At 55.2% G+C, this 14,406-nt stretch overlaps 1 protein-coding gene across 1 annotated transcript in view; it reads right to left on the reverse strand.

Annotated features, from left to right (window-relative positions):
• Dnmt3a (DNA methyltransferase 3 alpha) overlaps nt 1-11,566 on the reverse strand; it is a 72,600-nt gene extending 61,034 nt beyond the window's left edge. Inside the window, exon 1 of the mRNA XM_076833508.1 lies at nt 11,408-11,566. Within this exon, the coding sequence (XP_076689623.1) occupies nt 11,408-11,470 (63 nt within the window). The 5' untranslated portion in view covers nt 11,471-11,566. The remainder of the gene's footprint in view (nt 1-11,407) is intronic.
• Between the last annotated feature and the right edge of the window lie 2,840 nt (nt 11,567-14,406).

The following is a 14,406-nucleotide window of genomic DNA, read 5'->3' on the forward strand; positions in this document are numbered from 1 at the left end:
AAGCACAGCAGAGGAGCAGTGCGACCGCAAGGCCCAAGGGAAGCAACCAGATGGAAAGGGAGCTTTTTAGGGCTGGGAAGGCCCAAGCCACTGGAGGTCTGAAGGCATGTGCCTGCGGGAGGCCAGGCGGCTGGATCTGAGCCGCCCCCCAAGATCCCACAGATAGCCCGCTAAGAAAGGATCGCTAAGAAAGGATCGTGCACGGTGGCGCACACCTCCCATCCCAGCTACTTGGGAGGCTGAGGCCGGAGGATGGCAAATTCAAGGCCAGCCGGGCGACTCAGTGAGACCCTATTCTCAAAACAAAAATTTAAACAGGGACGGGGGGGGGCCTGGGAGGGCTGGGGGGGGGCTCAGTGGCAGAGCACTTGTACGTGTGAGGTACTAGTTTGATCCTCAGCACCACTTAAAAATTAAAAAATAAAGGTATTGTGTCCATCTACAAGTAAAAAAAAAATATTTAAGACAGAAGTAAAGCACCCTTGTACCAAAAAGGGGGAAATGGGGGGACAAAGGTGTCCATTCTGCCTGCTTCCCAGGTTTCTCAGGAAACAAATGGTTTGTCCCTGATTTGTTTTGTTTCCTGCTGAATCCCCTGAGCCGAGGATAGATTCTGGAAGAACTCCTACTGTCCAGAAATTCTGGGCTTTGAACTATTTTTACAACAAACAACATTTATTACAAAGGGCCTTATTTGACTCTCTCACTTTTATTCTGAACTAATCAGAGATGTGAAAGCCAATTGGAAACTCTGATCAACAAAAAGAAACCACGGTCACCACATGGCAAGGACTAAAAACAAGTACACTTGACATTTCAGGACGGGCAAGCCCCACCTCCCACCAAGCACAAGGGCAAAACCTTTGGGGTCTCTGACCAGCAACCCCACGCTATGAGCACCCACTGCCGGTCCTCACAGCACCTCTGTCTGTCACGCACGCTGTCCAGGCAGGCCGGCGGTGCTCAGCACATTTTTTCCCCTGTTGGATTCAATTCAGGGCAACCCAACCCAGGAAGAAGGGGCGGAGCCCCCATGCCAGGCCACCTCTCCAGGGTCCCACCCTGTCCAGAGAGGTGGAGAACGCTAGGCAGGGTGCTGTGTGCCCAGCATGAGGTAAGGTGCACTCAGGTCACATGCACCCCTGGGTTACACGTGAGGAAAGTCTCCATGGGACCCTTGCTCAGAATTCACAGCCAGGTCTGGCCCTTGCCCTTTGCATTTGGCCCTGAAGCACAGCTTTATGAAAAAGCACATTATCTTCTGCCAACACGTCATTCTTCCGTGATGGAGCCCAAGCACAGGGCAAAGTGGAAGGAGAGCTTCGGGCTCTGGGCCTGCTGTGGTTCACGCTGCCGGGCAGGGGCTGATGCACCGAGCAGGGTGAGCAGATGGCCGGGGCCATGCCCTCAACGGCTCCACGGAGGCGTATCAACTGGTTTATTTTCACATCTGTCACGGGGTCTGTTTTATTCAATATCTTTGCTGATGGGTTGAGCAAAGGAATGTAAAATATGCTTATCAAATCTGCAAGTAGTACTGAGTTAAGAGGCATCACTAATACTGTGAAATAGAAGAATCTGATCCACAGCAACTTGAGCAGCTGGGAAGCGGCAACACGTTTAGCGGGAACAGATTTGGGGCCAGGTTGGTTTCCTCGTCTGTCAAGTAAGGGACTGAATTAGCCCTTCCAGCAGCAGTGAAGGAGGAGGACTAGAGACAGGTGGGCGGGGATTTCTGCTCTGCCCTCTCCTAACTAGTCACTTCAAGCTCCTTCTTCTCTCTGTGCCTTGTTTTCTTCATCCATAAATTGGGGGTAATGATACTTCACAGCAGTGAAATACGTACGAACGGAGGTAATCAATCAAAAGCTCACACGTGACAGTCACTCAGAGCTGCTCCCTTCCTCCCTGTTCCACGCTTCTGACTAGAACATTCCACACAAGCACCGCACTCCCACCCTCCTCCGGGTCCCTCCCTGCCTCTTGCAATCCCAGCTGGTTGCAGGTGCAGCCATCACTCAAGGCTCAGACCCAGCCCAACATCTGGCTGGTGCCATGGCGATAAGACACTCCGCGCACTGGGACGCCTGATCTTTCCAAAATGAAACGCTGATTATGTCACTAAACACAGTGTTAACCCAAGGGGGACCCCAGGGCCTGCAAGTCAGGTCCACTCCTCAGCTCTTGTGCAGGAAGCTCCCCAGGACGTCTGGATCACCTGGGCCCCCTCTCCAAGTAGGCCCAACAGACTGCAGCGGGTGCAAAAGCAGCTGCTCCCCCTGGCCCGTGGGCCGACTGTTTCCTCTGCCACCTTCCCCTCAGGCTTCCCAGCAAACCCAGACTCCCCTTTCCAGCCTTGCATCCCTTCCCCTGCACCCCCTTCCCCATCCCCTAGCTAGACTGGCCTGATAAACTGCTCCTGTCCCCCAGCACCCCATCCTGCATTCCATCTCAGCACTGCGCTGGCCAGGCCATGAGCTCCTCGACAGAAGTGACAGGCCTTCACACGGCATCCACACTGCCCCGTCTGATGCATGCAGCATGAGACAGACAGTCCAAAACACTGGGTGAGTGGCTGTCCCAGAGTAGGTGCTCAATAAATAACTGAGTCTGTACACACAGATGAGGAACACAAATAAGTACACAAATCCAAGCAAATACAGTGTGCCTGATTTGCCGGCGCTACTCAGAGCTTTACATTTCCAGAATCAGGAAACAGGATGACTAGCGTGCACTTTCTAGGCTTAAACGCAATTGTCACTTTACATTTATGTAATTCTTTATGGCTTTCAAAGCACCTTCACATTTGGGTGCCTCTTAGATGAGGTGGTTCCCATCAGCCTCTCTCTAAACTTCTGAGGCTATGATCTGACCTACATTTCAGCGCAGCTCACTGGATGGATTATTTTAAGCCACATACAACTTCTCATTCTGATGAGCTGGGCTATGATGATAATAATCTCTCACATTCGTACAGTATAGGGTAATTAACAAAGCATTTCCACGTATGTTATTTCATTTTATTCTTATGCTTTACAGCAAGCAGAGGTGGTATTACTTTTTTCCATTACATAAATGGGAAATGAAGCCCAGAGAGGTTATCTGACGCTGTGAGATCAGAGGACTAGGGAGGCCTTCAGAACCAAAATTCAAATCTTTTCAGGGCTAGGCCTTGAAAACTGCAAAACGTGTCACTACAACCCACCATGCTGTGTTATACACACACACACACACACACACACACACACACGGAAGACACAAACATGCAGGGAATGCAAGGGGAGGGCAGCCACCAGGCCCATCATGCCAGTCCCCTCCCTTAAGAGATATATGTCCCTCAGGATCTTTGCCCAGAGACAGTCAGAGAGACATGTGTGCTCCCTTCAATATTTAAACCGGATGCTACTGACCCGGCATCCGCTGAGCAGATGTCTCAAGTTGGTGTTTGAGTCGAGGGGATGAACTTGCCGGATCTAGTCAGCCACTTGCCCGGGGTCCCCTGGGACAAGAAGCACGTACAGCCTCTGCCAGCTGGCTGGCAGGCCTCCCAGGGACTGTCTGTGGTTGTGGAATTCAGCAAAACGAATTGGCTTCTGCAGCTCACGGAGCCCTGGGCTGCCTGAGCACCAAGTTGCAGGAGCCACCACCTCGGGATCTTGGACTCACATAAAGCACGTGGGACATGGGCAAACACTCATATCCAGGCGTGCCCAGGCCCACACTGCAGAGGTGGCTCTGGCTAGAGAGGCCAAGGGCAGAGGCTGCAGTGGTTGAATTAGGAATCGCTGGAGAAAGCTCACTTCCACAGCCCTCTAAACCCTTGCTTTACCTGACCTCAGTCACCCCCCAAAGCTCATCAGGCTTTTATTTCAATTACTCAATAAATTCAGCAAACATGCCAAGGGCGGTGGCCAACAGCTGTAATCCCAGCTACTCAGGAGTTTGAGGCAGGAGGGTCAAGTATAAGGCCAGCCTCAACAATTAACAAAGGCCCAGAATGCAGCTCACTCGTGGCACGCACATGCCTAGCATGCACGCACACACCCCTGGTTCAGTTCCCAGCACTACAAAAACATAAAATTCTGATGATGATGGTATTAAAAAATTCAGCAAAGATTCATTGGCTTCATATTATAACTACAAATGGGACATCATTGCTTTGCCCAAAGGCCACAGTCCTGGAGGGCAGGGATCATGTCTTAGTAGACACTTTGAGTCCCTCAGAGCTTCTAAGTACATGCACACAGCAGGTGCCTTATAAATGCTAAATGATTGAAAATGGTCATGCCTGCTGACTTCCACAGGTCACCCCACCTCCTTCCACAGCTGCCTCCTTGCTTGGAGGCACCCCACCTTGCTTGCAGGCACCCCAACTCCCTCCACAAGTTGCCTTCTTGGCCTTTGTTAAAACATCATCCCGTCTTGTTTTATTGACTACCTGGACAATAAATGTGCAAAGTTGCTGAGTGAACGCCTGAATATTTTCAGCCTTTGTTACAGCATTAGAATAGTTTACAGTGTTTACCTATATTGTTCTGCAGCAAATACAATGCACGTGGGGTGGGGGCCCTCACATTATTTTGGAAAGAAAATAAACACAGAGTGGGCAGGGCCTCACCCCCACCAAGAGGCCAGACACAGGGGTGTGCTCAAAAAAAATCATTGAGTGCCTACTGTGTACTGGATAAAAAGGTAAGCAAACAAATGGAACTCAGTCTAGAGGGAGAAACAATACATAAACAAGACCCAGCTGAGCCATGCTGAGGGCCAGAGGGGAGCGTGCCCACTGGTTGCTGGCAGCCAACTCCATGGGCACCCGGCCCGTTCCTGTCCACTCCTTCAACAGCCCACCCAGACTCTGTGCTGGCCTTGATCTACAGAGGCAGACCAGAAAAAAACTACTTCGTTTTTTGAGACACTTGCCAAGTATGTTAACCTCGATAAGCCTCTCTTGCTCACCTGTAAAATGGGATAACGACAGCAGGTGCCTCCGGAGGGACTGTGAACATTAAATAAAGTTAATTGCGGTGCAAAGGAGACTCCTTTATGAGCCCTTTCCCAGGGCCTGTGGCTCAGAGAGGCAGTTACAGGGCAGAATCAGGCCTCCTGGGCCCAGCTCAATTGCTAGAAATCAAGGACCATTCCCTGATGGTCCAGGGACACCTGTTCCAGTTGGGTTCCCCCCTTGCCCTCTGCCCATCTGAGTTCAGCCTTTCCCACTCCGTCCCTAGAGGGCCCACCTTCTCAGCAGAACATGCTCTGACCCTAGCCTGCACATTAAGAGAAGGAGGAATCAAGTGACTGTGGACTTAGCCCGGGCCCCTCACCTGGATCCCTGAAGGTATCCACAGCTCCTGTCATCAGAAGGTGGGTCTCACTGCCACTTACCTTGGTTTTGCTTCTGTTCATGGGCAAAAGGACCTCAGCCCTCTCGTACCTGTACGCCTAGCAGGAGGAGCTTCCCTCCATGTGTAGAGCTACAGGGGACTCCAAACCCACAGCAGTGACATGCCTATCTGGTTCCTTGAGCTTCCCCACACCACAGAGGGGTAGGCAGGCAGACAGACAGACAGATGGACAGATAAAGTGAAAGTCATCCAAAATAAAGTATAAGGCTAACTTAATATATATACCAGCTCCTTGCTCACACACACCATCTACTTAAACACCTCAGGCCAGCGAGGAGCCCTCTCCCTGCCCGGCGCTGGCGTTGCTGAGTCATGCACCGGAGGCCAGACTCAAACACGGGTCTGTCTCCAGAGCCCCACTGACCCACCAAGACCGTACCAACTGCAAGGCTAACTGCAGGTGACATCCAATAAGGTCTGTTTCAAGAAATGTCTAGACAATCTGAAACCCAAAATGTAGGTCCTGGGCAGGTCATAAGTGCTCAGTATACATCACAGACCTGTTGAATGTACCTGGGCATCTAATAACTCCATGAGTAAAAATGTACACATCATTATCCATGTGCTGTGTTCCTGAAGGGGAAAGTGGTTTTTTCTATTTAAATGTCCCCAAGGTTGTTTTTTTTTTTTTTTTTTTTTTTTTGTGGTACTGCAGTCCTCAGGGCCTCCTCGCACACACCAGGCAAGCCACGGAGTTACAGCCCCAGCTGTTTTCTCAAATTTTGAGACAGGGACTTGCTAAGTTGTTTAGGCTGGCCTGGAACTTTCGATCCTCCTGCCTCAGCCTCCTGAGTAGCTGGGGTTATGGGTGTGGGCCACTGCGCCTGGCAGGGGGAAGTTTTTTAAAAGACTCCAGTGACTAGCCATCCCCGGGTGACTATGCAGGGGCATCTGAACGCAGTAAAGGCAGATCCTGCCTGGGAAGACCGCTTTCCTGCAGACCTGTGGACCTGCAAGAACCCCTGAGATTGGAGCTGGTGGAAACCCTGCCCAGGGACGCCCTTGAGCTTGGGTACCAGGGCAAGGAAGTGCTCAGGGCCCAAGGGAAATCAATGCTTGCCAGCCCTCTGGGCTGGACTTTGACGGGGAAGGGAAGGAAGGAGCTCCAGCCCCAGGCTGAATGCACGCGTGCAGTGTGTGTAGACAGGCATGCAGGCGCTCCTGCAAGCTCCCAGCACAAGGACGCAGCCCGCTGCCTCTCTACACAGCAGGACAGGGCACGGGTGTGTGTCGTGGGGCAAGTGCTCCAGAGTTCCTGCCCACTGCTGCATGGCCCAGCTGTCTCGGTATCTTCCTAGCCCCTGTCCTCTGCAAGGCCCTCTGAGAGTGCTCATCAGTCCACCTGACGGATCTGTGGAGCCTACTATCCCTTTCCCTGGAAAGGGATCTGAGTCTGAAGGAAAAAAGAGGGAGAGAGGAAAAGAGAAGAGAGGAATGGAGGGAGGAATGGTAAGAAGCACTGTATCCAAGGTGTTCAATCAAAAGAACCTATGGGGAGCAGATGTGCGCATGTGCAGACACGTGCAATCCTGCACGTGAGCCTGAATATATGAGCTCCTGCTGCAGGCGAAGTGCCCTCAATGTCCTCCCCACCCCACCCCAGGGCAAGAGCATGCTGCACAGAGACAGGCTTCTCTGAACACCCTTTCAGTCTAAACAAATACCCTTGAACCTGGAGCATCAGAAACCCGAGCAGGACTATGGTGCATCACAGCGGAGAGGCACTGTCCATGCCATTCCCTTTCACACAAGAGGCAACCAGAAGGGCACAGAAAACAACAGCAAGGCTGCTGGGTTCCAAACTCTGTACTACCTCCTATAGCCGTTTGACTTTAGGCAAGTGACTTAACCGCTCTGAGACTCAGTTTAGTCCTTCGTAAGAAAGAATAAAAATAATAGTTGCCTACCTTATTGGGCAATTATAAGAATTAAATAAGAGGCTGGGCGCAATGGCACACACCTATAATCCCAGTAGCTCAGGAGGCTGAGTCAGGAGGATTTCGAGCTCAAAGCCAGCCTCAGCAACTTAGAGAGGTCCTAAGCAACTCAGCGAGACCCTGCCTCTAAATAAAATACAAAAAAGGGCTGGGGATGTAGCTCAGTGGCTAAGTCCCTCTGGGTTTAATCCCTAGTATCAAAAAAAAAAAAAAAAAAAAAAAAAAGAAAGAAAAAGAAAAGAAAGAAAATTAAATAAGGAAATGCACATACAGAATACCCAGCAGTCAGTGCTCAGTGCATCTTGGCCATTGTTTCTGAGGTAGAGGAAAGAAGAGGGCCTTAAGACTGGGGAGACGGCCAGAGGATCTGCACTCCTGCCAGCTCCAATGTGACTGTGGGGATCTGAAGAGATCCCCGAAATGTTCTCGGTCCCCTGTCCTGCTCCACTTGCCCCTTGCCCTCTCTTCCACACAGGGCTGGCCCCCTACCTCCAGGTCCCCTCTAAGCTATTGGCCTCCGTACTTCTTGCTTCCTGGCCCGTTCCCCTCAAGGCCAGGCTCCTTCCCTCTGCCGTGTTACATTTACCAACAGACTCACCCTGACCCCAACCCAAGAGAGTGCCCCCTCAGCCTGCTCCCCCTGCCCACCCGTGGATGGCAGGGGGTGGGCTGGAAGGTGCTGGGGGGCACTTATATGCCTGGACCTGCCCGTGCACTCCCAGCCAGTGTGTCCACTTTGGCTCCTCACCCCACCTTCCTGACCCTGGGCCCTAGGTAATAACTCCCCTGTGGCGGGGTCTTAGCCACTCTCATTTTTCTTTCCATCGTATCCATAAAACACTTCCTGAGCACACACTGAGGGCTACTGTCGGCTCTGGGGACTCCTACAGAAGAAAGGGCTGAGACCCCACTCCCCAGGGGCACCAGACATTACCCACACCAGTCATCGTCATCTGCTGGTGGCCACAGACCCCCTGCAGGCTGCTTAAAACCTGGACAGTCAGAGTTCCTGACTCAGCAGGCCAGGGGTGAGGCCTGAATGTCATCTTCAACACCCTCCCAGGTGGTGCTGATGTGGCCGGTCAGGGCGTCACATTTTGATCACTGCTGTCCACCGCAAGCTGTAATCCAGGGCAGATGGAAGCCAGGGCTCCAGGGCAGTCAAGATCCGGACAAGGCCCGCAGGCAGAGGGGACAGCGTGAACAAAGGCCTGGCACCCAGGAAGTACTCAAGTGGTATCTGGAGGCGGGACTGGGACAGGCTGGAAGGGCAGGTGGAGCCGGTGATGAAGGGGCCAGTGGGCAGCCACACCCCTTCTCTCTGGCTCACCAAAGAACTCCTTTGTGCCAGGTGCCCCCGACAGCTTCACCAGGCTCTTGGGCTACAGACCAACCGGTGTCTCCCCTCTGCAGCACCCTGCCCCAGGGCTGGCTTTAATGGCAGCTGGCAGTGTCTCTACCCCCCCGCCCCAGGCAGCTCCCTGGCTCTGCTGGAGCCAGCCCAGAGGTGCCATGGAGGTGTGCCAGGTGAGCCAGCATGGTGGTGGGGAGGAGGCACACAGTGCCCCAGCGCTTGTCTACCCGGATCACTGCCATCCTTTGGCCTGATCACCTGCCCTGCTGCCTGAGAGTGCGCCTGCTTTATCAGCACCAGCATCTGGAGCTGGGGTGTGTTTGTTGCCATTGGAGCCAGAGCAGTTACTATGGGTAGATAATAATAGCAATCGTAATCCTTCATAATTGGACCAGACTTTGCTGTCTGCAGGGCACTTCCATGCCCATGACCTCATCTGACTTCCACAACCGCCCTGTAAGACAGGCGAGGCTAGAGTTACTATCCCCATTTTCCAGCTGAGCAAACACAAGCCCAGATGGCCTGAAGTCACTTCTCCCGTAAGTGGCAGACTTGGGATCGGGCAGGGGACTTTTGACTCCTGGGGCGGTGCTCTTTCTCTATCCATAACTGTCACAATGCAGAGCTGATCTGCTGTTGTCTGGGGGGATGGGGGAGGAGAGCTCTGTGGTCCGGTCACAGGAGGAGTCTGTCCACCTGTGGGGGATGGCTGGCCAGTAACTGCAGGAGCACTGGTAAGAAGGTATGCTAACATCTGTCAGGACATGGCACTCAGGGTAGGAGGAGGCTCAGAGCCACCCAATCCACCAGGGAAACGAAGCCAGGCCCCAGGAGGGGAAGGAATCATCCAGAGCCACAGCCAGCCCTGAGCAGAGGTGGACCCAGGTCCCTGACTTTGCGGCTGCAAGCTCCAGGTGTCTGTGCTGCCTGAGTCCTGAGCAGGAGCACCCTGGGGAGCCAGGTGGGTGGTACTCACCTGTAACCCAGTGACTACAGAGGCTGAGGCAGGAGGATTACAAGTTTCAGGCCAGCCTGGGAACTTAGCAAGACCCTGCCTCCGAAAATAAAAAGGGTGCCAGAGCACCCCTGGGTTCAACTAACAAAAGAGAAAGGAAGGGTACCCCGGAAGGTCCGTAGGACCACCTGGACTGTCAGTTCTTAGCTTGTGGGATTAGAAAGAAGGGAATGGACCTGTAGTCCCAAGAGCCCTGCACAGGGCCACAGCACACACTGACGCCCCTGCATGCTCTGCCTGACTGTGCCCACACACCTCTGGGACTCAGCAGGGCTTCAGGCTAGGAATGCAGGTCCCTGGGCTTTGTTTCATTCCTGGCCTCATGTGCACACGTGTGTGTGTCTGTATATGTGTGTGTGTGTGTGTGTGTGTGTGTGTGTCCACAGCAGGAACCATGCAGGTGGCCTTGGAAGGGCTCAGATCCGGGGAGCAGGAGACCAGGCTCTCATTTGGACCCACCACTGACTAGCTGGGCTCAGTGTCCCTATCTGGACATCAGGGCCATCTGTCGTGCCCTGCTTGTTTCAAAGGTTGTCCCCGAGGACAAATGGAACAGTGGATGGAAACCACCCAAATCCAGAAACACACTCTAAGAACAAGCGAGTCCAGGAAAGAGGTGAGCGTGCGAGGGATTTCTCAGCACCGCATGCAAGGCAGGCAGAGCTGCCCTCCTTGGGGTGGGTGCCCAGGCTGCCCACTCGGGGGCCTCCCATACCTGGTGCCAGGGGTCCACCCTGTGCCAGAAGAACAAACTGCTGTCCCCAAGAACAGGCCCTGCCACTGTTAGACACCACCCAGCATCCCCACCCTTCAGAAGGCAGAGGGAGCTGTGGAGACAGGCCAGGAAGGGCCACTGTGGCTCCCTTGGAGGGTGACAACGGAGTTGACTACCCGCTGACAGAGGGAAAACAGGGTCCCAGTTGGTGGAGTCAGAAGTCTTTTTTCCCATGGGTGGTCACAGCTTAGGAGGTCCCAAGGTGGCCTGTGAATTCTGATGAAAGCCCCTTCAACCGATTCAGGCTAAACCTGGAGTTCAGCAGAAGAATGATGAGGTTACCCTCGTGGGACCCTGAAACCAGGCGGGCCACCAGCTCCATGGCCAGAAGCTACATCAAAGATCATGCAGCGACACTCTCTCAGAGCCCAGGTGGTAGGTAAGGAAACACCACCTCTAAGGGATGCTGCTGTCCCCAGCCACTGAGTACCTGAACATAGCAGCGTGCCTGTGTGGGTGATGGCCCTCGGGAAGTCACTGAGCACCCTGGGAAGCAGGCAGCTAAAACAGAGAGGTGAAGTGACTCACCTGAGGACTCACAGCAATAAAAGGCAGATTCTAAAAGGGAATCGGGCTCTGCGACTCCCTTCAAGACCGACCCCTCAGAGCTGCTGGGACTGGGGTTTGAGTCTGTGCCCAATCGCCATGGCGGCTGAAAGCTGGGGCCCTGGAGCCAGGCTACTGGGTCCAAATTCCTGTTCCACCCCCAGATCTTCACCTCTCCAACCCTCAGCTTCCTCATCACCAAAACAGGGCCGTCAAGGGTCCAGACCACCCTGAGGAGGAGAACCGAGGGAACTGCGGGCCTGACCGCACAGGAGCAGCGCTCAGCACAGCCGAGTGGTCACTCTGTGGGGACAGGGTCCTCCTGCTCCCCAGGCACCAACCAGAGGGTGTCCTGGAGAGCCACTTGCTCACCTTCCGGTCTTCCTCGCGCTCCTGAGCGGAGCTGCTGGTGTCCCCGGGGCCGCTGGAGGGCATTGCGGGCAGCTGGGCGGTGGGAGGCAGGCTGGGGCTGCGCGGGGCTGGGGGGCTGCCGGGCTTCGGGGAGGGAATTATCGTGGCCTTGGTCAGCGAGAGTTGAGACTCAGCATAGAGCCCAGCGGGAGCCTCGGGGAGACGCAGCCTCAGTTGGCGTGTGGGTCTGGGCCTCCGTGCCTCCACCTGTGGGGGGAAGAGAGCGTCAGCAGGGTGGCGCACCAGGCCCGCTCCCACCTGAGTCCCGGGGCCAGCCAGGCCTGCGACCCCCTGGCCCTGCTCTCCCCTCGCAGCCTCACCAGCACCTCAGACGCAGGGACACCGAGGCCGACTGGCCGGCCAGCACCTGTGCCCCTCGGGCACCTCCCAGCCAGGGTGGCCTCCAGGCTGCTGTGGCCGTGGGTGCCACTTCTGGGACTTCCAGAGGCCTCCTGCCTCCTCCTCCTCTGCTCTCACATCCGTCCTTCCCTTTGAAAGCTTCCTGCACCCCCTCCCACTGCGACAGCCCTGGGAAACCCCAGCCTCCCCAGGCCCCCGGCCCTGCCTTTCCCTTCCCCTCTGTCCTCACCCGACCCCACCCCCACGGCTCCTGCCACGTGGAGGAAGTGAGTGGCAGCCACAGGATGTAGTGAAATGAATGTCACCTCACGTCGGGGGCTAGCGCCTGGGCCGGGGGAAGCGGGGCCTGGCGCAGGCCAGGCTGGCAGTCCAGGGGTCGCCCCGCAGGGCGAGGCGCGGCCCAAGGAGGGTGCGGGCTGCTCACTGGCGGCCCAGGGACAGGCCCCATCTGCCTGCAGAACTGGTGGGCTCCAGCGAGCCCCAGGCTGAATTTTAGGGGCTTTTCTTCCTCCCTGTTCCAGGTGTGGGCTTCAAGCCAGTGAAATAACAAAGCCTGGTGCCTCGGCCACAGCTGGGTGGGGGTGCTGTGTCAACCCCCTCCCGCAGGGAGCAGAGGTCTCGCTCCCACCCCGGGAGACAGCGCCAAGCCCCTGCCTCGAGTGCTGGCCCGAGGGAGGGGACTGGCAACAGCAGGAAAGTGGGAGGCAGGCTGGATCGGGGCCACCCACACCCTTCCCCTTCCAGTTCCCGGCTCTGCTTCCCAGCTCTCCTCCCTCTTGGGCTTTTCCTCCCTCCCCCCTCCAGCCAGGGCTCCCTGGAAAACCAGGAACTGGAGACAGCACAGCCTGGGCTCTCCCATGGGCCCAGCTTCTTCAGGGGGCTGGGTGCAAAGCCTGGGAGGTGGGTGCCCCCTGTCCAGCTCTGCCCTGGGGTAGCATGGGCAAGCCGCAGGTGGGAGGAGCCTTCTTGGGGCAGGACAGGAAGGGTCCCTCAGTTACAAACCCAGACAGGAGGGAAAGCCTGGGTGCAGGGTGGGTGGGCAGCTGTGCCCCCCAGGAGGCCTCGGGGGCAATGCACCCTATCTCCCACACCCCAGAGCTCAGCACCTTGCTGGGCTCCATGAGGGTCAGCTGCTGGATCCCTGAGTGTGCGGATGGCAACCGCACGTGCCCCGCCCCCCTTCAGGTCCTGTGCTAAGCCCAGGACGGAGCTCCTCACGTGGGCAGCTGCCAGTACCTCCTGGTCGATGTCGAATCTAAGGCTCAAAACAGCAACGGATGGCAGGAGGTAGGAGGCAGGAGCCAGATCTCTTGACTCCTGTGTTCTGAGGGGCGGGTTTCTCTGGGAAGCTACATCCCCCAACTCACACCACCCCACAGAAGCAACTGCAGAGTCCAGTGGAGAGCTCATCCAACCCCCAGCACCCGAGTCTTCAGCCATTATCAGTCATTGATTAGTCCTCAAGCAATCATCTCCAATCACCCAAGTCAGAAACTTCAAAGGATGCAGAGTCTGGCTAGAAGGGTCATTTAGCCCAAACTAGCAGATCAGAGCCCCATTCTGCCTGGGCTTCTCCTCTGGCCCTCAGATCTTCATCAGTGAGGTGGGGAAGCTAGACTGGCTGACCTCCAGGACCCCTTCTAACCCTGACCTGTCACACTGTGGAGGCCCCACGGGCAACAAGGAGCACAGGTGGGAGGCAGGCAAGGCCAGGCACCTTGGGAGCCCCAAACTGGAGACAGGGAGACCCAGGCACAAAGTAAACAATAGGAGTCAGTCTCAATACTGCTCTGGGGCCCAGAGACACCAGGGAGTGGGGGCCTGTGACACCAGAGGTGCAGTGAGAGAAGCCCTTTCAGAGGACCTCTGTCCCTAGTGGCGAGGAGGAACGCAGATGGGAAAGCAGAGCATCACAGGGCATTGACCCCGAGGGAGACATCCCGGAAGGGAAGAAGATATTTCTTCCTCCTCATCTTCCTCCGCCCCAGTCTCTGACATCTGAGCTGCATAAATTGTCCTCACAGAAAATGCAGTTTGACTGAGTCAGACTCAAACTCTTTGTGTTGCTCAATGGACCAGCCGTGACCATAGGTGGCTCTCAAAATCACCCAGCATGTGACCAGACCAGGCTTGTACTGCACAGTCGAGGGGCCCCTGGGTGGCCCAGGTCCCAGGCCTTCACGCAGCACTCAGACCTTGGGAGCAATCTTCTCCCAGGCAGTCTGGTTGCAGGGAGCTCCTGGGCCACTGTCCCAGCCCAGCAGCCCATGTCCCCCATGCTTCACGGCCCTGCTGCCCCCGGCACCAGAGCATGCGCCTCACCTAGGCCAAGAGCTACACCACAAAAACCACCACCACAAAGAAAGTCCTTGCTAAGACCCCGGCCACCACAGCCAGCAGCTTTCACTTTCTCTCTGGTACTTTCCATTTCTACAGTGACCCTATTAATGTTTACGACAACGACTTAAAAGAAGTATAAAGAATCCCATCATGGAAACCTCTCAGCAATGCCACTAACCCAGTCACCGCTTCAGTTACAAAGCAGCTCTGCCAAAAGATCCAGGATTTGGGGGATTTTTTTAAAAAAATATATTTTTTAT

Source organism: Callospermophilus lateralis, chromosome 14, assembly GCF_048772815.1.
Source record: "Callospermophilus lateralis isolate mCalLat2 chromosome 14, mCalLat2.hap1, whole genome shotgun sequence".
Taxonomy (NCBI): Eukaryota; Metazoa; Chordata; class Mammalia; order Rodentia; family Sciuridae; genus Callospermophilus; species Callospermophilus lateralis.